Here is a 22,074-nt window from a genome sequence, read left to right as displayed (position 1 = left end):
AAGAGGCCAGGGAACCAGGACTGAGAGGATGGTCTCCTGTATCAGAGCTGGGGTGTATTGTGTGTGTTAATGGAGACATCTTGAAGTGTGTGTGTGTGTGTGTGTGAGATCAAACTGACTAGACCAAGGATAGGAAGGGACCTGAGGCCTGGTCCAGACTAGTAACATGCACTCATATGTGAGTTAAACTGGTGCAAATCTCTAATGCAGCCACACTTACTCTGCCTTAACCTTCGCTCCTATTGACTTAGCCCGTGTTGGAAGCTATCTTGCTGCACCCATCTAGGGGAGAGTTAAACCGGTTTAAGTGTGCCTGCATTAGAGGTTTGGACCGGTTTAACTAGATCAATTTTAGCCAAATGGGTGTAGTTTTCTAGCACAGACAGGCTAAAGCCAGGGGCCGGCAGCATACAGGGGAGGAATAAAGCAGGGCTGTGAATAAGGTGTTCTAGACACCTCGTTCTCCCAGCTTGTTCTGCGCTCTCCCCGTCTGATTAGAGTGTTTCAGAGGAATATGGGAGCTCCCCCCGCAATGCCCCCAGTTGCCCAACAGGGGCACTCAGCTGGCCCTCTCATTCCAGCAGCATTATAGCATTGATAAGGCCGCTGCCGATAATGATGACTGTGTCATTTCATCTCTCACGAATGCCTAGCAGTGCGCTGCCCTCTCTGCCTCCTATACCCGTGTTGCTGTCTGCACATCCGCCTCCTCTCCGGCTATCGCTCAGACACAGACCGGCTTTGGCTTCCGCTGCCAACGAGAGCTACCTTTAATAGCGTTCCCCTGCTTTCCTTCCATTTGGAAAATAATTGTGTTTGCCACAGTGGCTCCAGCTAGTCAATTACGTCACCGACTGGGAAAGGAAAAAACTTTGCATTTGCTTCTGAGCCTAATAGACAGGCCTGGATCCTTACCGCAGCACCCCAGACACGCAGAATCAATTTATTATTGAGCCTGTAACATTAAAAAGCGTGACCACTTAAATGAGAAATATCTTCTTTTAGGGCCGGATTCTGATCTCAGTGACTTGTCTGGAGCAGCCATGTTGATCCATCGCTGTAGGGTTACTCTGGATTTACATCAATGCCCTTGAGGCCAGAATCTGGCCCTTTGTTTGGACATAAAGTCCAAGCCAAATAAAAGTGGAGTGAAAGAGCTAAACATCCAGCCCCTTTGCCCTGAAATGTAATAAACGAACACGTGGCCTGTCCCTGTTTTCCATGCCAGGAGAAAGGGAGAGGCGTGTTAATTTCAATCAGAGTACAGTTAAAGGCTCGGTGTAGCCCGGCTACAGGAAGTGTGGGTTTCAATTTTAATCCTCCCCTCACAATCAGGATCAGGGACTGGGTTTTGTTGTTTTTTTGTGGCTTGCTGGTTAGAGCCAGGCACAGCCCAGAGACAGGGGGTCGAGCTGCCCCCCCCCCCATCTCTCTGCTGATCCCCCTGATCCCCAGCACATCCGGCCTTTCTAGTCTTGGGGTCTCCCCCTCCTAGCTACACTTCTTCCAGTGCTCCTCAATCCCAACCCACTGGCCCCCTGTCCTGGGCTCCCCACCCCCAGCTGTGTCATTGCCCCTCAAGCATTCTGTTGTTTCTCTCGAGGCTTTGGAAGTGAAAGGCTTGTGGGGAAACTTCATGCCTTATTTGTATTGCAACAGCACCTTTGGCTCCCAGCCACGATCAGGGTGCTCTCCGGACAGCTAAGCGGTCCAGGTTTAAGGGCTGGTCTACACCGGGAACTTACCCAAGTTTGCTTAAGTCGTTAAGGAACTGGCACAACAAAAAGGGCCAAGGGAGCATGTCCCCAGCAGGGCCTGCACTGAGCTGGGTTGGTTTCTGGACTGATTCGGTTAAATGGATGCTCCCGGTGCAGTGAAACCAACCCCCAGCCTCTGTCCTCTCCTCTGTGCTTGCAGGGGCGGCGCCGTGTCTGCATCCATCTACGTCTCCCTCTTACACTGCCCTGTTTCCCTGCGTGGCCGTTTCCACGCAGCCCAGGGAGCCCAGGCCGCACAGTGTTCTGTGCAGATGAAGGCAAAGCGGCTCTGGGTGAGTTAGGTTCCCAGGGGCTGGGGGTCCCTGACTGCGCTCTGGAGCACTGGGCTGTTGATACCTGCTTACCCCCCTCGCCACCTGGACTGCACAGCTGTTCTGAAGGAGCCCCAGCAAGCCTCTAAGCAGTCATGCATCTGCAGCCTTCTGCTCACCAGCCAGCCATGTGAGAGCGCTCTTCCCCGCCAGCCCCCTCGCCCCCATGCGGCTCTTTGCCTGTGCTGAACTCACACACCCGGCACGTGCAGCTGGACTGGCCGGGTTTCTTGTCTTAGCACATCAGCGACTGCTGCATAATAACCACGTTCTGCCTTGATCTTCGGGGAATAGAAACAAGGCTCAGAGATGGTCACTCAGGACTAGGTGGGCCTGGGAAAAGGTGCCTGTCTCCTCCCCGAGGGCCTGGTCCTGTGCACGTGGTACTCGGGCAAAACTGAGGCTGGGGGGGAGATCTCGCTGACTCGGCTGTACTTCCCCAGTGGGGTTGCCCCTCCAGCGGGAAGGGGGTGGAGTGAGGGTGTTTCTAGCAGGGGCTGTGTCCTACCTTTCTGGCCCAGGAGAGCAGGAGGCCCAGGCTATAATCACAGGCTCCTGGTACTAATGCATGAGCTCCCCAATGAGGGCTGGAATGGCAGCCACGGGTGTTGGTAGCTATTGACTGGTGTCGGGGAGGGGAGGGGGAAGGGGAAGATCAGGGTCTTCCCAGAAGGTCACAGGACCCATCTCAGCCTCCCTACGAGAGGCCTTTGCACGGTCTCCCCCCCAGCACTGGTGGAGGAAGCAGATCATGGGGGGTCTCTTGCCCCTTGCTGCTCTGGGGGGCATCACTTGCTGACCCTTTGCTGCTCTCCCCAGGCTGAGTGCACGGCTGGAATCAGCGGGGCACCAGGACGTGCCATGCTGAGCGCTCCCTGCCAGCGGGTGTGTTTATTTTATCCATTAAACAGCACATGGCAAAAAACCCCAGAGTTCAAAAGGACTCTCCCCTCCTGCTCCCTTGTCTCTTCTGCATCCCCGCTGGTGGGGTGAGAGCCTTCTCCTGGCTGAGCTCGCCGGCGGACATCTCTTTCCTCTCTTGCTCATGCCTCGCAATTTCTCCCTCTGCTCTCATTTGACTCTGTAATTAGATTATTGATCTCTGCCAGGCGCTTTGGGATGGGGCTGGCATGAAAGATGCCGCACGAATTAGGCATGAGTCATAATTATAGAGCAATGGCTCTATCAAACCTTTAACAACCAGCCCCTGAAATGTCTTCTCGCCTCTGGTCTCATTCCCCCCTCAAACCCACTGCTCGACCCTCTGTTCAGCTCGGACGAGACGGGACGTGCTGCTTTGCTATCTGTCTCTCTCTCTCCAGCTCCGAGGTCCCCAGGCTTGCATGGCCTGTCCGCTCCCTGCTCTCTAGAGCGCCGGAGTCGCGTCCAGATTCATCCCGACGCTGGTACGGATCCTGGCTGAATCATGCACCGCTACTACCCGCCTGGAGCTGGCTCGGGTTAGAGCAGTCCTGGTGTTCCCGATGGGCCATTGTACCCCTGCAAAAGAGCCAGGGCTTAGGCCCACCCCGGCCATGCCCGCTGTGCCAAGGGGAGAGCTGCGTTTTCCAGGGCAGCTGCCGGCAGCCAGGCGCCTCTACCGCTGCTTTGCAGGCCCTTCTCACCAGCTGAGCTGCCACCACAAAGGGTCATTGTCCCAGGCCTTTTGCTGACAACAGTGCAAAGTAACAGGCGATGCCCCTGTGCTCAGAGCATGCTGTTCACTTATTGTCCGTGCGTGGTTACCACCCCTGCAAGGGGGGCTGACTCGCTCCTGCTTTGCGGGCCGGCAGCTGGACAGTGCCGAAACCCGCACGCCTGATTGCTCGTTTGCCACCAGTTAACAGGGAAGGGAGAACGCAGAGAGCCCCAAGAAGCACCAGTGGACAAGTGGCACAAGGGTTTGTGCCATCTGACTCAGCAAACTCCACCCACAGCCTTGCATGTCTCTAACCCCTTCCATCTGAGGATCTCAAAGCACCACACACCCTGGAGCAGTAGGTGAGACTCTTTGGAGGGTGAGGTGCAAGTGACTTACCTATGGTCTCACAAGAGTAAGTGTCAGAACCGGGAAGAAAACCCTTGTCTGCTGACTTCCCATGTGTCAGCTACAAAACTGCCCTGTTTTACAGCGGGCCAGGGGGTGTAACTGATTGCTGCTGTGAATCGCCTGGCAGGCTTGCGTATGATGTCATCTCCCCCTCTGAGGGCACCAGGAGTCAGAGGGAGAGGGCTGCCCCCAGGGGAGGGGGCATTTGGAGGGCAGAGAGCGGCTGGCACCCTCATTAGTGACTGTTAGATGGCTGATTTGCCCTTTCTAGGAAGCCAACAACTAAAGGGTTAAAAGAGTTCTGGGGTGGAGCACCTGGCTGCAGTAGCCGCATGTGTCCGCGGCATCTGCATTCACACTGGCAACAAGTGCCTGGCGTTGGCCATCTGGAGTGGGTGAAGGGAGGCAGGCGGGTGACATAGGGGTGGGTGAGTGGAGCAGACGCTAGGAAGTTGCCTTTGCATCTTATAGATGTTCAAAAAGGTTGGGGGAGAAAAAATACCCCAAGGACTTTTGTACAGTCAGAAAATCCCAGTAGCACGTAGGGACGGATTCTGGTCTTGTTTTCACTGGTGTCAATCCGGAGTGACTCCATTTTATTTAAGGGGCCGGATGCATCACATAGTTATTGCCGTAAATCCGACATGACTCCATTGTAGTTAATGGGCTAGCGTCTCCTCTCAGTTACTGGTATAATGCTGGAGTGAGTCCATTGTAATCAAGTTACTCTGGCTTTACCCCCACCCTGGGTCAGGGAGATCCCATTCTGGCTTAGGTGCCCCACATCTGGAGCCCACGACAAGCCCAGAGGCAGCACGAAGGTTTGACTCCGACTCCTCCATGTCTGTTGCAGCATTGCTGACCTGAGCGCTGAACTCTGCCGTGCCCCCCCAGGCATGGCGTCAGTGCCTGTCTCTGTGATGGATCTGGGAGGAAGAACTGGGCCCCAGGCAGGCACTGAGGGAGTAGGGAGGTCAGGCCTCGTTATCTCGGCAGCCATCTCCTCTCTCAGCTGGTACCTCGCTCACATCTGGCTCATTAGAAGAGCTAATGAAGGATGCAGGCAATCATGGGGGAAAATTGATTAAATGATAAATCATGGAGCCTTCAAATCGCTTTGGTCGGCGTCACTCCTGATTGGCACCGATGTCAATCAGGAGCAGAACTGGTTCTGTACAAGGAGGCCCATTTTCTCCTCCGCCCACCCATCCACCCTTGCTGATCTGGGTTACTAGCATCAGAAAGTCTCTGTCTTGAAAACTGCTGGTGTAGAGTTTATCTAGGGAATCCCCGCTCCAGCCTGCTGCTACGGGGAAGGAAAGCCAAGCCAGGACTGGGGTACAACCAGGGGGCAATGTGGGTGAAGACAGAAGAGGTCTTGCCCGCTTTGGTGGCCCTTGTGTGACGTGGTGTCGCATTGGCTTGTGATGGGGGTGCAGCAAGGGGCCGAGAAATGAAATGGATTGGGGATGAGTTCCTGTCTCCCGAAAACCCATAGCCAGCAGTGCATGCATGTGTGTGTGTGCTCGCGGCACCTGTTTCTACCACGAAGGAGTCACACACAATAAATAAAATGGGGCGTTCATATGATCTCTGTTATAGTAACACCTGGGAGCCGCTCGCCCGGACCAGGCCCCCATTGTGCGAGGCGCTGTACAAACCCAGCCCCAACGAGCTAATGGAGTTTGTGCCCTGGGGAGCTCTGCACACCCCAATGCAAGCGCCTGCATTGGAGGTTGGAAGACCTGTCAGAAGGAAGATTGATGCAGACGGCTGCTGTGCCATTAGGCTCTGGGCTATGTATTATTTGCCTGCCTGTCCCCCTGGAAGGGAGCTCCTGGACAGGTCTCCAGTCTGGTGGGGATGGGGTGTGGGCCTGAAGCCAGAGGACGCTAACAGGGTCACCCCAGTGCATGAGGTTACCTGCCCCGGGGGAAGCCCGTTGACGAGTCCGTCTTTGAGGGGCTCTCAGATCTGTCTCTACAGCCATCCAAGGGGCTGTGGTGTAAAGTGAGTGGAACCCCCCCGCCAGCCTGTCGGCCAGCAACACTTTGAGGAGTGCCGTGTGCTCCGCTCTGAGGCGCCAGGCATTTGGAGAGGCAGCAGGATTCGCCCGCTCACCCCCAGCAGTGCTAGGTCTGCGTACTTCCCGCTAGGCAAAGCGGAGCTCAGCTCTTCCCAGTGGGGCCAGCAGGTGTCACCTCTCTGAGCTCCCCCCAGCCTGGTTTGAACCCCGGGCTGAAGGTGGAGTGCCTGGGGAACACGGCTGGCAGGCACACCACTGCTGTGGGCTAATTAACAGCTTCATCAGTTAATAGAGCAGTGAGAAATGGCTCTTGCGGCCGGGGTTGGGACTCCACAATGCTACTCAAATGCCCTTTTGCTCCATCGCAGGGCAAGGCCCTCTCCCGCGGAGGGCTGCTTGGTCAGTCTGCTGGTCAGGGCAGTGCAGTGTTTAGGGAAGACAGGCTCATTAATGACTATTAGCCAAGATGGGCAGGGACGTAGGATTTTGTACCCAGAATAAACGATGATGGCAAGGCTCTCTTGCTTAACGCTGTTCTGACATACTTGTATGTGTGTGTTAGCTTTAGACACGAGGCAGAAGACACGCGAGAGGAGAATACCTGAGCTGAAAGGAAAGAAGAGCGAAAGGAAGCAAGGAGTAAAGAGGAAAAGATGAGGAGAGAGACGGAAGGAGCAGGAGAGAGATAATGTTCCCCCCATTAATTTTAACAACCATTCTCATTTCCCTGACACCGCTGCTTATTTGCTTCCTTCACACTTTCCCAGTTGTTTGCTTCATTCCTTGGGTCTCCTCCATTCGTGGACACAACATCTGAATTCTTCTTTGTCTGACAGTTTCCTTTCCAACACCGAACAGACTCTGTGGTGCCCGTCTTGAATTCCTCCCCTGTCTTGAATTCAGGTGTGGGTTATTTAAAAACAAACAAGCTGTCCATTGGAACTGGGACCGGGTATCCTGAATACAGGCGGATTGGAGAGCAGCCCTTTGTGGTGTTTGCCCAGGGAGGTCTGATGGTGCCAGGCGTTCAAAAGAGCTCAGCACATTGGGGTCTCTTTCGCAAATCTGAACAGGAGAATCACAGTGGGAGCTGATGGGTGTTGAGCCCTGGAAGATCTGCCCCAGGGGAGCGGTGTCTTATGCTAATAATTCACTGTGGGTAGGGAAACATATTGAACATAAATATAATCCCTGTAAACTTTTTGGGGCAGGGAGCTGGCTTCCTTTTATGTCTGCCCAGCACCTACGTTGTGAGGGCCACGGGAAATACATCAGAGGGTCCTGTGGCACCTTTAAGACTAACAGAAGTATTGGGAGCATAAGCTTTCGTGGGTAAGAACCTCACTTCTTCAGATGCAAGTAATGGAAATACATATTTATTATTATTTACGAACTCTCACAGGGAAAGAAAGAAAAAAAGAAAGATCAGTATTGCAAAAGTACAGGAAAAATCAGCACCACTCCGTTAACCAGCAGTAGCTATTTACTTTTAACTGGGAGGAAAGGGAAAAAAATATATTTTCTTTCTGTTTCCTGCTTCTAGCTGATAGATCATTTCCTAGCCAGTAGAGTGGATTTTTCCAACACTCCCCTCCATGGCCTGGAGCCTGGTAAACGCTCCATATTTGTGGACTGATCCCTGCACTTTTATGCACCACCCAAACACTCCCAGATACCTGGGCACCCACCCACTCACCTTCCCCATCACCTCTACACACCCTCCCTCCCTCCCATCTGCAGTTACCCTGGTGGGTGTATTGGCCATACTCTGAGGTTTATGGTTATGTGCACATAAAGTAGGGTGATTTGCACAGCAGGTCACAGGTGGAGCTGTGCCGAACGTGGCAGCTCTGTCAACATAGCAAATAAAATAACAACTGGCCCAGGGCGCTGCTTGCTTCGGATTCAGACCCGTGGGTTGTAACCAGGCTGATCACCCGTCCCTTACTGGGTGCCTGAATCAGGCCAACCGAGGCTGCCCTTTGTCCCTTATGGAATCTACCTCCCTGCACAGGATCAGACAGCACAATGCCAACGGAGGAGTTTGCACACTGATCCTTGCAATAAGCTTTGTCCTGCGTGTTTGCACGGCCGCTTTCCTTCCTTGAATCTCGTTCAGAGGTTGCACTGCCACAGCAGCCGAGGGAAGCGATCCAGCCCGGCGTGCCAGGAGCAAAACGCATGACTCGGCAAAGCAGTCTCCTCGAGAAGCGCCCGCCCGCTTCGCTTTCCCAGCCCCGCGCGAGGCGAACCATAGACTCGAGCCTCCCTCCTGATTTGTCGCGGCAGAAGAAGTGGGCGGGCCCCGCCGGGGTGGCTGAGAGACACGTGGGCAGGGGGGAGCCGGAAGTGGCTGCAGGCGCTGGAGCTGGTGGCAGTGGCTGGGGGTCCCTGCAGTGCATGCAGTGAGTTGGGGTTTTTCACGTTTCCAGGGGGAGTTCAAGGGCCTGCTGCAGACCAGAGTAAACAGGCCCCCCTGGACCTGCACGAGCTGTTTAGGAACCACCAATATCCAGCCAGCCAAGTAACCCAGGGGCTCTAAGTGGGGTGTTTTAGGGAGAAAAGCCCTTCACGCTGGGGGGCAGCAGGGCTGGCAGGGTTTGAACTTGCTAGGCCCTAGCTGGTGGGTGTATACAGGGGCCCTCCTGAGTGTGCAAAAAGTAGTAACGCCCAGGGCCAAGCCACCCTGGCTGTGAATGCCTAGGAGCAGGTTGCAATGTTCCAAGGTAGCTCATTCATTCACGTCCTGGTTGTGTGAGGCTGTCTGGGCGTGCAGGCTGGGTCAGTGTTTTCTCCAGTGCCCCTGGTGTGGTTTGTAGGAGAGCTGGACGTGCAATAGGAGCGGCTTATTAATGATGTGTGAGGTGCTCGTGGTCCCAGGGGGTGTGAAACTCTTGGAGTAGCAAGTCCTGGACTGTTATAAGCCACCCTCGTGGGGTGCACTTAGTGAACTTTTGCTTAAGAGTGAGATTGTCTTGTGTGTGTGTGTGAGTGAATGAAATTATAAGACTTCAGTTTAACAGGGCCCTGCTCTGTTTTGGTTTTGCAGCAAGACTTTTAAAAAGAAAAGGGACCTTTAAAAGACCGTGTCTGACGCTGCGAGCCATGCATTCGCATGTGGGTCGGTTTGGACCACGAGAGTAATTTGAAATCTTTAGGGTGGATTGTAGAGCTGGGTTCTGCGTTGAGCTTGTGTGGTGAAGTAGGGAGTGAAAGTTGGAGCAGTGGAGGCTGGCATTTTTGTTAACCTTTAACTTTAAGTTCAGCAGGTAGAAAGAATCTGCACAGATCTCTAAAGAGATAGTGCAGAGATGTGCTAATACTTGTACTTTTTTTTTTTTTTTTGGTAAGTCATGGTTGGCAGAGAGAAATAGCTCAGTAAATGTCTCCTTGGGGGTGTGTGATATAACTACTTCACATTATCTAGGCATTCCTCAGATGAAATAATAAAACATCTGTGTTTCTTTCCTTACATGATTGGTTGCTCCTGAATAATATTATTTCAGAAGTATCCAAGTACCCTATCTATTGCTGGCTTAGCTCTCCTTTTCCTGCACAACTCAAGCGTCCGCAAATTATTCGTGCAATGAAAATAGTGCTGTGAATGCACTAATATTCAAAATGCTAAAGTGGGGTAACACTGTCTTAGGCAAAAGTAGGTGGAAAGTGGTGTGCGTGCTTTGGAGAGGTCTAAGCAGACACTTCTCTGGTGCAGTCTAAGTGTAATGGAAAAGAGCGAACGCATCCTTTCCCTCAGGATGAGGAGGGTGTGCAGACTTAATTGCATCTTGCTTCTCATTTTTGAGGGGTGAACGGAAAAAGTGCTAGAAAGGGAAGTGGGAAGACCAAAGGTGGCCGTAGGAAACATGCTTGTGGAGGTTGGACTGACATGGTACTTTCACTTGATTATGGAAACATTCTAAAATATCAACACTGCTAGGAATGTAACGGTGGGTTTTTCTTTTTCCATCACTCCACATGTTGACCAACCTTTGTGGGCCTTGATCCTGCTCTTGGATTGGATCACCATCCTAGTCTGTGAGGAGCTGCATGGGCTCGAGTCTGCCAATGGCAGGATTTCAACCCCCCCAAAATGCTGGCATTCTGCCAGCCTGCCTGAACCAGAAACTGGCCATACACAAAAGTGAAAGGGACCAGGGTAGGTTCATTGTTGGTGCGGTGTGAAATGCAGGCAAGCCTCCTGGGTAGTTGATGTAAACTACAGCTGTCATTCGTAATAGAAGGGCTTGTTTTTTCAGTAATGCTGAGGACTTACAGCTCTGTAGAGAGCAACAGGGACTTAGCCCTTCTGAGAACCAGGCCCTAAGATGCTGCTGTTAATAACAGGGAGGGGATGTCTTGTCCTCTGTAATGCCTGAGTTTTATGTTGCCGCTGTCTCTCTCCTAATGCACCAAATCTCTTCTAGGCCAGTAAAACCCGTGTGTGTTCAGCATGATCCAAAACTGCAGTCCGGTGGTCCAGGCGCTGCTCGGGACTTTATTTACCTGGGGGCTGACAGCTGCCGGCTCTGCGCTAGTCTTTGTATTTTCCAGTGGCCAGGTGGGTGTTGCCGTCCGGTTCTGAAAACACATTCCTCCTTCCAGACCAGATTTCGGTGTGATCAATACAAAATAATTAGGCCCTGATTCTGCCTGTATGGCTCTGACTTCTGGATGGGAAGAGGGAAGTCTTAATTTGCACATTATGATGTTGGAGGGAGTCTCTCTCCAACCCCTGCTCCCTTGTAAATCCAGCTCTCAGGTGCATACCTAGGCATTTATGCCACACAAGCAAATACCGTTTGCATTTATTTTCCTCTGTGGGGCGGGGGAGGAAGGATGGAGGGAGGGGAAGGAGGAAGATTGGTGTTAGCCATCTTTACAGCCAACTGTAAAGTCATCAAATGTGATTCGTCGCAGGAAATGGGATGTGGAAAGACAGCTTCTTCCTTAGTGGCTCGTACTCCTGCTGGCCCTCTGGAGCCAGTGCAGCGGTGGGAGAGGGAGCTAGATTCTGTTCCAACTCGTGCATCAGCTGTGATATTGTTGACCAAGTTCCAGCGGCTTGGCAACATTTTGTTGCTGGGTGTAACTGAGTGGCCTACATTGCTGGCGGTGGCACATGAGAAGGAAAGAACCCGCTTGGCCCTCCGATCCGAGCTGTGTTCGGTGAGGGAGCCTCAACTCTGGAATAGCCCGGATCTGTTCACCATCGCAGCGTCCTGCAAGGGCAGCCCGCTTTCTCAAGCTTTTGGGAGCAAGGGATGAGCGGGCGGCTGAGATCTGCAGCTGGAGTGGATTCTTCTCTGCTGCCTTTACGCCGGAGCTGTCCGGCGACTTTATTCGGAACTTGGGTCAGTTCTGGGGTTGAACTAGTTGAGACTCTGCTGTGGGCCTTTGTCTCCGAAGCTGCCTTCTGAAAAGCTGCAGGCCTGTGTCAATGTTTCCTTCGGAGGCCATCCCGCTTTCCCAACCGATTTCTTATTTAAGCTCTTCTCGGATGCCCTATTGAGGAGCCTGGCTTTGAAGGGAGAGTCCCTTAGCGGTAGTATATTCAGTTTTTCCCCTTGAGGACGGGTGAATCACCGTGAGTGAGCGAGGCACCAGGATGTCCTGAATCATTGACAGGCTGGACAGTCAGCTGACTGATACTCGGGTTTCAGTATTTGTTGGATACAAACCAAACTTGAGAGAGAACTGAAGAACTGCAGACAAACCGCTCACCTGACAGAGGCAAAGCCCAACCTGAACTTGAAGCCCGTTCTGCGGACCCCCTTCATATAGCAGCACACTACCTAGGAAGGTGCTAAAGACTCATTGAAGTCAAAATGGGACTTAAGCATGTGCTTAAAATTAATCCTGAGAAGTTAGGCACGTGCTTGAAAGGAAGGATGGCCTAGTGGTTAGGGTGCCAGCCTGGGGTTCAGGGGACCCAAGTTCCCTGTTCTACCAGAGACCCTGTGACACTGGGAAAATCACTTAGTGTGTCTGTGCCTAAGTTACCCATCTGTAAAGTGGGGATAGTTGCACTACTTCCCGTGTACATTAAAGATTGGGGGGCACTCAAATACTGCAGTAATGGGGGAGCATATAAGGATCTTAGAGTCAGGGCCAGAGCTGCGAACTCCCCTCAGCGCCGCTCTCATGCCGTAAGCAGTTGGTAAATTAAATGCTCTGTTTTAATTTTCAGAGGCGGATCCTAGATGGAAGCCTGGGCTTTGCCGCTGGGGTAAGTACAGCGCCCACTGGGACATCCTAATTCTGCTCATCCTCTGCTGCACGTACTCTCCTAAGCCACCCCCAGGCCTCATCTGGCTGTGTCATCACATGGACGTTTTGTGTGTGTGTCGAGTTCTAATTAGGGCTACGGGAGGCAGGGGAGGAATCTGGTAAAGCACTGGTTCCAAGCTTTCGCAACCTGAGGACCCCCATTTTGATTTAAAAAAATGTGCGGACCCCCAAACTCCCTGCTCAGCCACAGGCCCCGCCCTTACTCCTTCCCCAAAGGCCCTGCCCCTGCCCCACCTCTTCTTCCCCCGTTCCACCTTTGCCCCTCCTCTTCCCCACTTCTTTCTGCCCCCTCCCCCAAGTGTGCCCTGTCCCCACCCCTCTCCCTCCCTCCCAGCGCCTCCTGCATGCTGGGGAACCGAGGGTACTCCAGGGGGTCTGCTGGCCCCACTGATCAACTCCTCCCCCTCCCTCCCAGTGCCTCCTGCACACTGGGGAACAGGTGTTCACTGGCATGCAGGAGGCACTGAGAAGGAGGGGGGTGAGTTGATCAGCGGGGCCGGTGGACTCCCTGGAGTGGGGTCCGTGGACCCCAGTTTGAGTAATGCCGTGGTACAGCATGGTTAAAGTCCTGTCCCAGGTCAGTGCCTCCTAGGGGAGGTTGGAGGTAGTGCAGCGTGGGCAGATGCAGGTGTCTGTCTGGCCCAAAGCAGGATTTTTCACCTGTGGTGGGTGTGGCCTTCACGTTCAGTGCTGCTTGTCTTGATTTTCTGAATTGTGCCCCTCGCAGCTTCTTTCTGCGGCTAGGAGGCGCGAAAGAACCCGCATCCTGCGGAGACTGGCACACGTGCCTAACTTGGTGTCTGAGTATCCCAGTGAGCTCAAGTGCTTGAAGTCCTCATGGGGGAGCAGGGCGGAGTTGAGCCTTTACATGATTCAGGCCTAAATCAACAGCCTCATGTAAACGGAATGCTTATTATGAGACTGTGTGTTCTTGCAAGGCACGCGGTCATTCAGGGGACGTGTTGAAGTGCTGGCTTCAACTGCATCAGGGCAGGCTGGCGGAAAACCTCCGGAGGATTCGGGTGAGCTTGGTCTCTTGCATTCTGAATTGGGAAATCACTGGCTTGTCTTCTAGGAGCTTGAATGTACGTGAGCCGCTGAGCCACCAATGTAGAAATGTCTCTGGCTCTCGGTGCGTAGAGGAAACTGCTGGCCATTTCCCACTTCCTTTGCCCAGCTTGCAAGGTACATGTGGCGATGGGGAGAAGCCCCGGAGGAACACTTTGGCTCCTGGCCCTGATGTCTGGTGCAGGAAAGGAGGTCAAGATGTTCGGTTGCAGTGCATTGTGGGGGTGAAAGTGTTACTTTTTCAAGGCTGGCTCTGTGGCCACCCAGCACCGGGCACCATGTCTTGTTTAGTTGTCTCCCAGAATGCTTTGGGGTCTGTGTTCCTGGCCAGTGCCGTAATAGGGTGGCAGGTAGCTAGAGTTTTGGCTTAATTCAGACCTTCCTGGCTTGTCCCTTTCAACCACGCCTCTGTATCACTGTTCTAATCAGGCCTGTGTGGCTGAATGATCGCTAAATGACTCTGCAAAACATACAGATCCTGGTTGGTTGTGTATCCTGTATGTGTCAGCAACTCCTGGAGCACAGCAAATGCCCATCTGTGCTCGAGGCAAACTGGAAGCCCATTCACCTGTCAGCAGCGGATTTCTGGCTGCTTTGTTTTTTCGGCAGCAGTTAATCACATTGCTAACAGCTAAAACTACCCGAGGAAGCTCCGGTTGCTGGCCCGGCCCTCTCGGTGGAGCGTGCTGCACAAAAAAAGAAAACCAGTTCCAAATTGTCCAGGCTTCTGGATGGCATTAGTGGGCCTGAATTGCCAAAGTGCCATACAGGGCAGGGTTGGGTTTAATTTGCTGCTTGCCTGCGCTGAGCTGTGCTGCTCTGTTGGACTGAGGTTTCCAAACTGTGCTTGCTGGTGGTCTGCGGCCAGCCAGACCCCTCATTTCCCGCTGGTAAATCACGCTGAACGCGGCTGGAAATCCACGAGGTGCTTTCCTGATATTGCTGCTCGAGGTTGCTAGTTTCGGCAGTCCCATAGCCTCTTGGTGGCAGCTGCAAACGAGGAGCTGGCTGCTGGATTTCCCTCCCATCTTAAAATGTGGCCAACTCTGCAGAAGTCTGAGAGCCGCAGCAGCAGGACATTAACCCCCTGAAAGCATTTTTGTGCAAGTGTAGCGGGGTGGGGGAATGGCTGGTCTGCTTAATGTCTGTTATCAGAGATGAGATCCTCACATCTCTCAACGCTCCTGCGTCCTGATGAGCCGTCCTGATGAGCCGTTGGCTACAGCAGCGTTGTCTCCTCCGTGTGTCTGCCTCTCCAGCTGTCGCGCGTGGTCTCTTGTACCCTTCTGGGTTTGTTAACGGCTGCATTGCCTATTGGCCACCTCTTGCCCCATCTCCCAGCCTGTGAACCCCTCCCCGCTTTTCCTGGGCGATAATGGGACCTCCCTGTAGCAACTGCAGCAATTTACTTGGATGGGGAAGTGTCAAATGCATTGTTCGCGCCCCTCAGATGAGTCTTAGCAGTTGGGAACGAGGAGGAGAGCCAGCTGTGTGTGTCTCCAGCCAGCTCCCCGCGGCTGCACGTGAAGAACGGCTGCGGCAGGAGATGGATGCACAGAGTTATTTTTGTGGTCATTGCTCGTCTGAGTGGGATAGAATGGCTGGGCTAACATTGGTTGCTTTGCCTTTGTTCTTCAAAGGTGGCATCTGAGATTTCTTCTCCCTTCTTGGGACAGGGAGTGTCTCTTTGTTTAGTGTTTGTACAGCGCCTAGCACGCTGGGGTCCTGGTCCGTGACCGGGGCGTCTTTGGGTTTCAGTAATAGAAATAATACTCTTCGAAGGGTCTCGTATTGCAGCAATCCTCTCTCTGGGGATGGCAGGGGTAGTCGCTCGAGAGCAGTGTCCCGTTCTCTAACTCTGCCCCCAGCCTTTCTGCTTGCCCTCTGAGCTGAATCTTACGCGTCATGTTTTTCTCCTATGAAAACATGACTCACCCAGGTGTAGCGTACACAGGTGCTGGGCGCGTCCCCCTTGGGCTCTGCTGATGCATCTCAATCCCTGAGCCCCGGCACCTTCTGCTATTCCGGTGCTGCGCTCTTGGCAGGTCAGACAGTGGGTCTCCATCCTGATCCCCGGATTACCCTCAGTCCAGCCCTGGCCCTACCCAGCTCTGCTGATGCTGTTCAGCCCGAGTTACTGAACCCCTTCCCTGCAGCAGTTCCTTCTGCTTTAGCCTGGGGATCCGCCAGAGCTGTCCTGGCCTTGATGTTTCTGTTCCCGGACTAAACGCTTTCCCGGTGCTAACTGTCAGACTCACCAGACGTGACCTAAGCAAATGCCCACCTGCAGCTAGGCTGAGAGCCCTGTTCTCCTGTCACCGCATGAACTGAACGGGGGTCCCGTTGCCTTAGGGGTGCGGCATCCAGTTCTTTCTTCTGTCACGTGTACCAAATTCACCAGCCATAGTGGTTAAATAGATGCTGAAGAAACAGATTTGCTGCCAGCAGCCTCCTGATGTGAGACTGGGCTGAGCATTGCCTTCAAATGTTGCTGTGGTGTTTATTTAAAGCGTCATGGGTTCAGCGACTTGCTACTGCGTCCACGTGCTTGGCATTAGCCGCGTCGGCCAGACTGCCCAATGCTGGGATAGGCACAAGTTGGGGCCCGTCTCCTAATCTCGTAGCTCTGTAGAATGGAACTGGCAGCCACGGGATGATGGTTGGGGGGCTGCTGTTTGTCAGCGTCTCGGGCAATTATGGAAAGACTCATGGGAGGACCGGCAACTTACACTGGTCATGAGGTAGCCTCCTGGCAGCGCCGGAGATCGTTTCCGATCAGATGAAACGCGCAAGGAATGTGCTGCCTGTTTTGTCTTTGCTAGTGGGCAGGTCTGGCGCAACCCATTAGGCGACCTAGGCAGTCGCCGAGGGTGCTACAATTTGGGGAGCGGCGACCGCGGCGGTATTTCGAGGGCGGGACCTTCCGCCGCCTCTGTGGAGGGCGGCATTTCGGGGCAGGACCTTCTGCCGTCTAGGGCGGTAGAAAAGCTGGCGGCGTTCCTGCTAGTGGGCTGGCTAGTCGGTTATCACCATGAGGGGTTTGTCCGTGATGGGTGGAATCTGACCTCGAGATTCGGACTGCGCTGGGTATAGCCATTTTAGAAACCAAGCAGGATGCTTGCTATTGGTCAATGTAGCATTTGCCACTCTGGATCTGTGTCGGCTGCTACCCTGATACTGAGAGAGGTCTGTCCCAGATGCTTCAGAGGAAGGTGCGAAACACCGTGTAGTAGACAACTACAGAGTAACCTGTCCATGGGTAGAGCTCTCCCAGGATGGGAGCGGTGTGTATGCTGGCACTCCGTGGAGGCTGTAGGGCAGTGGTTCTCAGACTTTTTGTACTGGCGACCCCGTTCACACAGCAAGCCTCGGCGTGCGACTCCCCCTTAGGAATTAAAAACACATTTATATTTAAAAGTGATATTTGTATGTTAATCTCTTTTCGCAGCAGACTTACTAGCTGGGAGGAATGTACTCGGGACCCCCACGTAATAACCTCACGAGCCCCAGTTTGAGAGCCCCTCCTGTAGAAGGCAGTGGTGTGGCTAAAGCCCCAAATGTTGCGATGGAAACGTATTCCTTAATGTCTGTGTATACCTCTTCCTGCAAAATCTGTGTCGGATGGCTGTATTTGTCTGGTAAACGAGCAAAATAACTTGCTCCCAAGGCTGTTCTGAGCCCAGCTTCTCAGACACTTCTAGTGTTGTACAGCTGTTTATTGCTTGAGATGGTTTTGTGGCACGGTGCCCCTGGGCGATAGGATTCACTTGCATTTTAGTGTGGATTCTCCCCCCCCCCCCCCAGCTGGCTCCTGAAGAACAGGAGACTGGTCTGAGCAGCTCTGGAGCGGTTCCCTAGGCAGCACAGCTGATGGGAGTTGGAGCGTCTGCTGGAGTTGCCTTTAGTTTTGGATGGGTGGAGGTCCTGTGTTTGGTGCGGGATGCTGTTCCGAGTTCTCCACTCTCGGGAGAAGTTGGGGGGCAGAGTGGCATGGTCCATGGAGCTGGGGTCTTGTGCGCTGGCGGGTAGTAATGTCCTGCCCTAGCTAGCACCTTCTGTTTGAGGATCTGAAAGTGCTTTACATGCATTAATAAACTAAGCCTCACAAGTATTCGTTCTCCCCATTATGCAGATGGGAAAACTGAGTCACAGAGGTCTTGGGTTACATGCTCACGGTCGCACAGGGAGTCTGTGGCAGAGCCGGGGATGGGACCGTTTCCTGCCTCCTAGTCCTACTTTTATACCTTTCTGTATAAAAACAGCTGCTCGTGTGGCTTCCTGGACCTAGACGGTGCAAAATGAGAGCAAAGTGGTGCTGAGGGTGCTGTGAGCATGAGACCAGCTGCCTTCTGAGATGCATCCAGCAGTTACAAATCAGCTGTGAGTTACCGTGGGCATTCTTTTGAATCCCTAATGACACGACACTCTAACCTTTCCGAATCAGTTAGACGCTTCCCGCGGACCTCCCCTCTTTGTGTCGGCGTCAAGCTTGGGCAAGAATAATTAATCTTCCTCTTTTGGAAAATCGCCATCTCCTGCGACTCGGCATGCTGTGCGAAGGGCTTTGAAATGAGTATTAGCTGAGCACCAGGTGGCTTGCGTGGAACCTAGAGAGAAACGAATTGGCTGGAAGCCGGACTGAATTCCACTGTGCTGCTTGTTAATAAGCCAGGCTGTGAGTTCTTCATTGCAAATCGAGAATGCCACAAGCTTTGTGGTATGCGGACTAGCTGGAGCAAGACGGGCTATTCACTGCTCCTATCTAGTCTCGACCTGCTTCGTTAAGTGACTAGAGGAGCAATACAAAAAGAGATTCATTTGCAAGCGTCCTTGAGTGCTTTCCTTCCTATTAAAAAATAGGATGGGAAAATAGACGATTTAAAAAAAAAGCCGTGCGTAGAGAATTGTGCTATTCCTTAACACTCCCCTCCCGCTCCTTAAAAGCTGTTTCTTCAGGTTGTGGTTACTGTGACACTGCCACAATCTTGGGTTATTTTGATCAATATGTTTCTGTTAAACCCTTGTTTCTCCCTTTGATGGCGAATATGTAGTCAGTGTCTCTTGCAGCCAAGGCAGAGAGGAAGTCTGTTTTGCTTCTTGTTATATACAAAGCCTCTTCCACAGAAAATGTTTGCACATTCAAAAGCAATGAGCGGCGGGCTGTGATTGAGCAACCCTACAATAACAAACCGGCGGGACCAGCCCTATTGCTCACAATCAACCCCGATAGAAATCGCTTTACCAACAGGCCAGTGTTTGTTCCTTTAGTCAGACTAGTTGCTCCTGCTTTGCTGGGTTTTCTGCTAGCTCCGCTCTAATCTTGGCTCCCTGGCATGCCCTGGGGTTAAATCCATGGGAAATAACGTGATGGAGCGTCATAGGGTGATTGCACTACAGTATCCAGCCAGTGTGTATGTGCAAACCTCTTCTGCGCACAGACCTATACCAGGGACTGGGAGAAGAGATTTCTGCGTCCATAAGGATGGAAGAGCTAGAGGACGCCTCTCTACAGAGATGCAGATTAGATGCTGACCTTGATTTTTCTGTGCTAAAGCAACCTGATGCGTGAAGTGCTGAAAATTGCTTTGAGCTTTGGCCTCCACTGCATTTTGTTCAGTGGATGGAGGGAAGAGAGGCAGAAGTTAGCTTTTCTTTCTTTCTCTCTGTTTTGCCTTCAGACATCCTCAGTCTCTGGGTTTTGAAGTGAAGATTTGGATCGGAGGATCCAAATTAGGTGCAGATATCGAGAATTTGAGTTAGCGGTCCATTACTTTGTCTTGTCTTTTTGGCCTTGCATTGCCAGCTTTTCAACTCTATAATAATTTCCGGTCCTCTTGGTTCATGTCACTGGACTTTTGGTTCAGAGGAACGCTTCTAGACTGGTCTTGGTCCGTATGTAGCTTCGGCCCAGTGGAACTTTCAGTCCTGGCAGGAGTAGAGTCTGAGTCCGTTGCTCTTTTGAAGAACACAAAGTACATGATCTAAACGGCGGCAAATGGCTCGTGATTTTTGGGTGCTTGACTTGGGACATCTACAGAGGACTGTTTCCGAAGGTGGGTGCTGGGCACTTCCTGAAAATCAGGCCCCTTTTTAAGATGTTTCGAATTGAGCACCCAAAATCACTAGTGAGTCACTCTTGAAAACAGATGCCTGTGCTTCCCAGAGGGCAGCTCACGGTCTTCTGAGTGGAACATCATGCTTGAGGTGTTCTTGCCCGTTCTAGCTGGGATTTTGTGTTTTACCTTTGGTCCTGGCAGGGGGGCTGGAACAACTTGTATAGTGGGGGTGCTGAGAGCCATTGAACCAAACTGTAAACCCTGTGTATGATGGAAACCGCTTCAAGCCAGGGGGTGGAACGAGTACCCCTAGTTCCAGCACCTATGAGCCCTGGAACGTCTTAAACGAAGCTTCAGTACAAGATTTGGTTATTGTATCAACGCCCCTCTGAAAGGAGAACGGCAGCCTGGGACTTGAGAAGCCAGGGTTCAATTCCCTGCTCTGCCACAAACATCCTGTCTGACCTTGGTCAAGTTACTTAGTCTGTCTGTCTCAATTCCTCACCTGCAAACTGGGGATAATAGCACTGCCCTGCCTCTCAGGAGGGTTGTGTGTACTGAAGACTGAGGTGGTTAGTTACCGTGGTGATAGGGTCTTAATAACCTGGAGGTGGGCATCTGATGTGGGATCCAGACATCATGTGCTCCGAGGGCGTGAGTCTGAGAAGTGCTGTCTATTCCCACTGAAGTTTATCATACCTAAACGCACAGTCAGCTTCCCAGGGGGCCTGATGTTCCATCTTCCCTCACTGCATTGGCGTTCAGTTCACTGCCCTCGGAAAAGGGGAGAGCTTTAAACAGCGCCTGGCTTGTCCGGCGTTGAATCTTCCCTTTCAGGGCCAGATAAAACCGGGTTGGGAACATGCAAAGCTGAGATGCCTTCCCAAGCGCGAGGCCCATTCTTGGTATCGGCACCTTAATGAGGCAAAGTTTCTTCGTGCTGAAAAGTTTGGCCGATAAAATGTTCTCTTGAGTGTCTCCCTCCACCCCACACATTTTCTTCTGCTGGAGATCTCCCTTCTCCCTCCCTTGCAAGACTTGTGGCTCTAATCTGGTACATCATTAAAATTGCCGCTGCCGATGAAACCCTGGCAAAAGCCTGCGTTCTGGTCTTGCGTCAGCCCTGTGGTTTGGTGACAACGTACCGTGCTGCTGCTTAGCAACAGATTGTCTTCGCTCCGAAAATGGGGGTGTGTTTTTTACAGTGCATCGAGATAGCTAATGTGATGGAAAATCCTGCTGCAGACAGGGCACGGAGGACTGCTTTTAACTTGGTATCGAGTGTCAAGGGCAACCCCGTGTGCAGTCACCTGGGTTTTACTTTGGCTAGCTACACCAAGGTGGGAATGACAGTGTCTTGTCTCCGGCGCATGGGAGACCTCTCAATGTACAATGCACTTCTCGTTTGGGATCTCCTGGTCGCTGTGCTGGCACCGTGAAATCGCAGGGGGCCCCCCTGGCATGGTGACTGTTACTTGTCCCTGATGACAGTGAAACTCAAGGTCCCATTAGTGGGGACCCTGGAATTGAGCTTTGGAGGGGGCTGCCATGGGACAAATGCCACCACCGGTGCTGACAAGAACAGGTGTGTTCCCCCTGGCAGGGAGGTTTGCATTACCATAGAGTGGTCCTTCTCTGACAGATTGTTGTGCCCAGACTTTGGCTAGATGAAAGCTCCTGGTGCTAAGGAAGGATGGTCTAGTGGTTAGGGCGCTAGCCTAAGACTTGGGAGACCTGAATTCAATTCCCAGTCTGCCACAGACTTTGTGGCCTTGGGTGAGTCACTTGGTTGCTCTGTGCCTCAATTTCCCCATCTGTAAAAGGGAACTAGTCCCAATCTCCCGGGGGTGTTGTGAGGATAAACACACTAAACATTGCGAGATGCTCCAATAGCATTTTAATGGGGGCCATAGAAGTACCCAGGAAATAATAGGCAGGGGAAGGTTCGTTTCCCTGGTTAAAATTGGTGCATGGCACAGCCACCATGTGAGTCTGGCTCTGGGAAGCCCCGTCTTTGCTAGGGAAGGCTGGTGCACACCTGCCGCTCCACCGGCATTGAGTTATTGAGCTAGCACATTAAAACAAATCCACTCTCTGGCTTTGTTTGCTGCTCGTTCTCAGGCTGGCAAGAGATGCTGCCATCTCTGGTTACTGTGACACATTCAGCAAAGGTGTCTGGGCTGCCAGAGACCTCTTTGTATTAAAATGCCCAGCTTCCTTTCCTGCCACTCTTCACGCTCTCCCTTCCCTCCTCTTCCTCCTCGGGTTCAGAGCAGCCGGCGGATTCATGGACATCATTCCGTCTTGGCTCCGGAGCATTCAGCGTCTTGTAATTAACATCTCCAAATTAATGCTGTTTCCGAGGCATTCTAAAGCCGTGCATGAGCATACAAGGGCCAAACTCTGCTTTTAGGTGCATGCCCAGCTCCCATTGCATGTCTCAGTGCACCCTGTATGTTTGGATTGCTGAAGATCAGCTGAACCTCTGGTTCTG

General features: G+C 52.6%; 1 protein-coding gene across 7 annotated transcripts in view; it reads left to right on the top strand.

The window, feature by feature from the left end:
* Positions 1-8,428: 8,428 nt before the first annotated feature.
* The window catches only part of SLC39A11 (solute carrier family 39 member 11), a 255,077-nt gene continuing 241,431 nt past the window's right edge, over positions 8,429-22,074 (top strand). For 4 of the 7 annotated variants that reach the window (XM_065563741.1, XM_065563740.1, XM_024104632.3 and 1 more), the window contains exons 1-3: positions 8,429-8,570; positions 10,593-10,726; positions 12,356-12,394. In XM_065563741.1, coding sequence (XP_065419813.1) covers positions 10,619-10,726; positions 12,356-12,394 — 147 coding nt within the window. In that variant the 5' untranslated portion in view covers positions 8,429-8,570; positions 10,593-10,618. Of the gene's footprint in view, positions 8,571-10,200; positions 10,325-10,592; positions 10,727-11,863; positions 11,969-12,355; positions 12,395-22,074 lie in introns of those variants that run through there. The other 3 variants (XM_065563738.1, XM_065563737.1, XM_065563739.1) reach the window with 3 other exon arrangements.

The sequence above is a fragment of the Chrysemys picta genome, chromosome 12 (genome assembly GCF_011386835.1).
Source record: "Chrysemys picta bellii isolate R12L10 chromosome 12, ASM1138683v2, whole genome shotgun sequence".
Classification (NCBI taxonomy): domain Eukaryota; kingdom Metazoa; phylum Chordata; order Testudines; family Emydidae; genus Chrysemys; species Chrysemys picta.
Note: the sequence above shows the minus strand (reverse complement) of the source record. Positions and strands in the feature narration are given on the sequence as shown.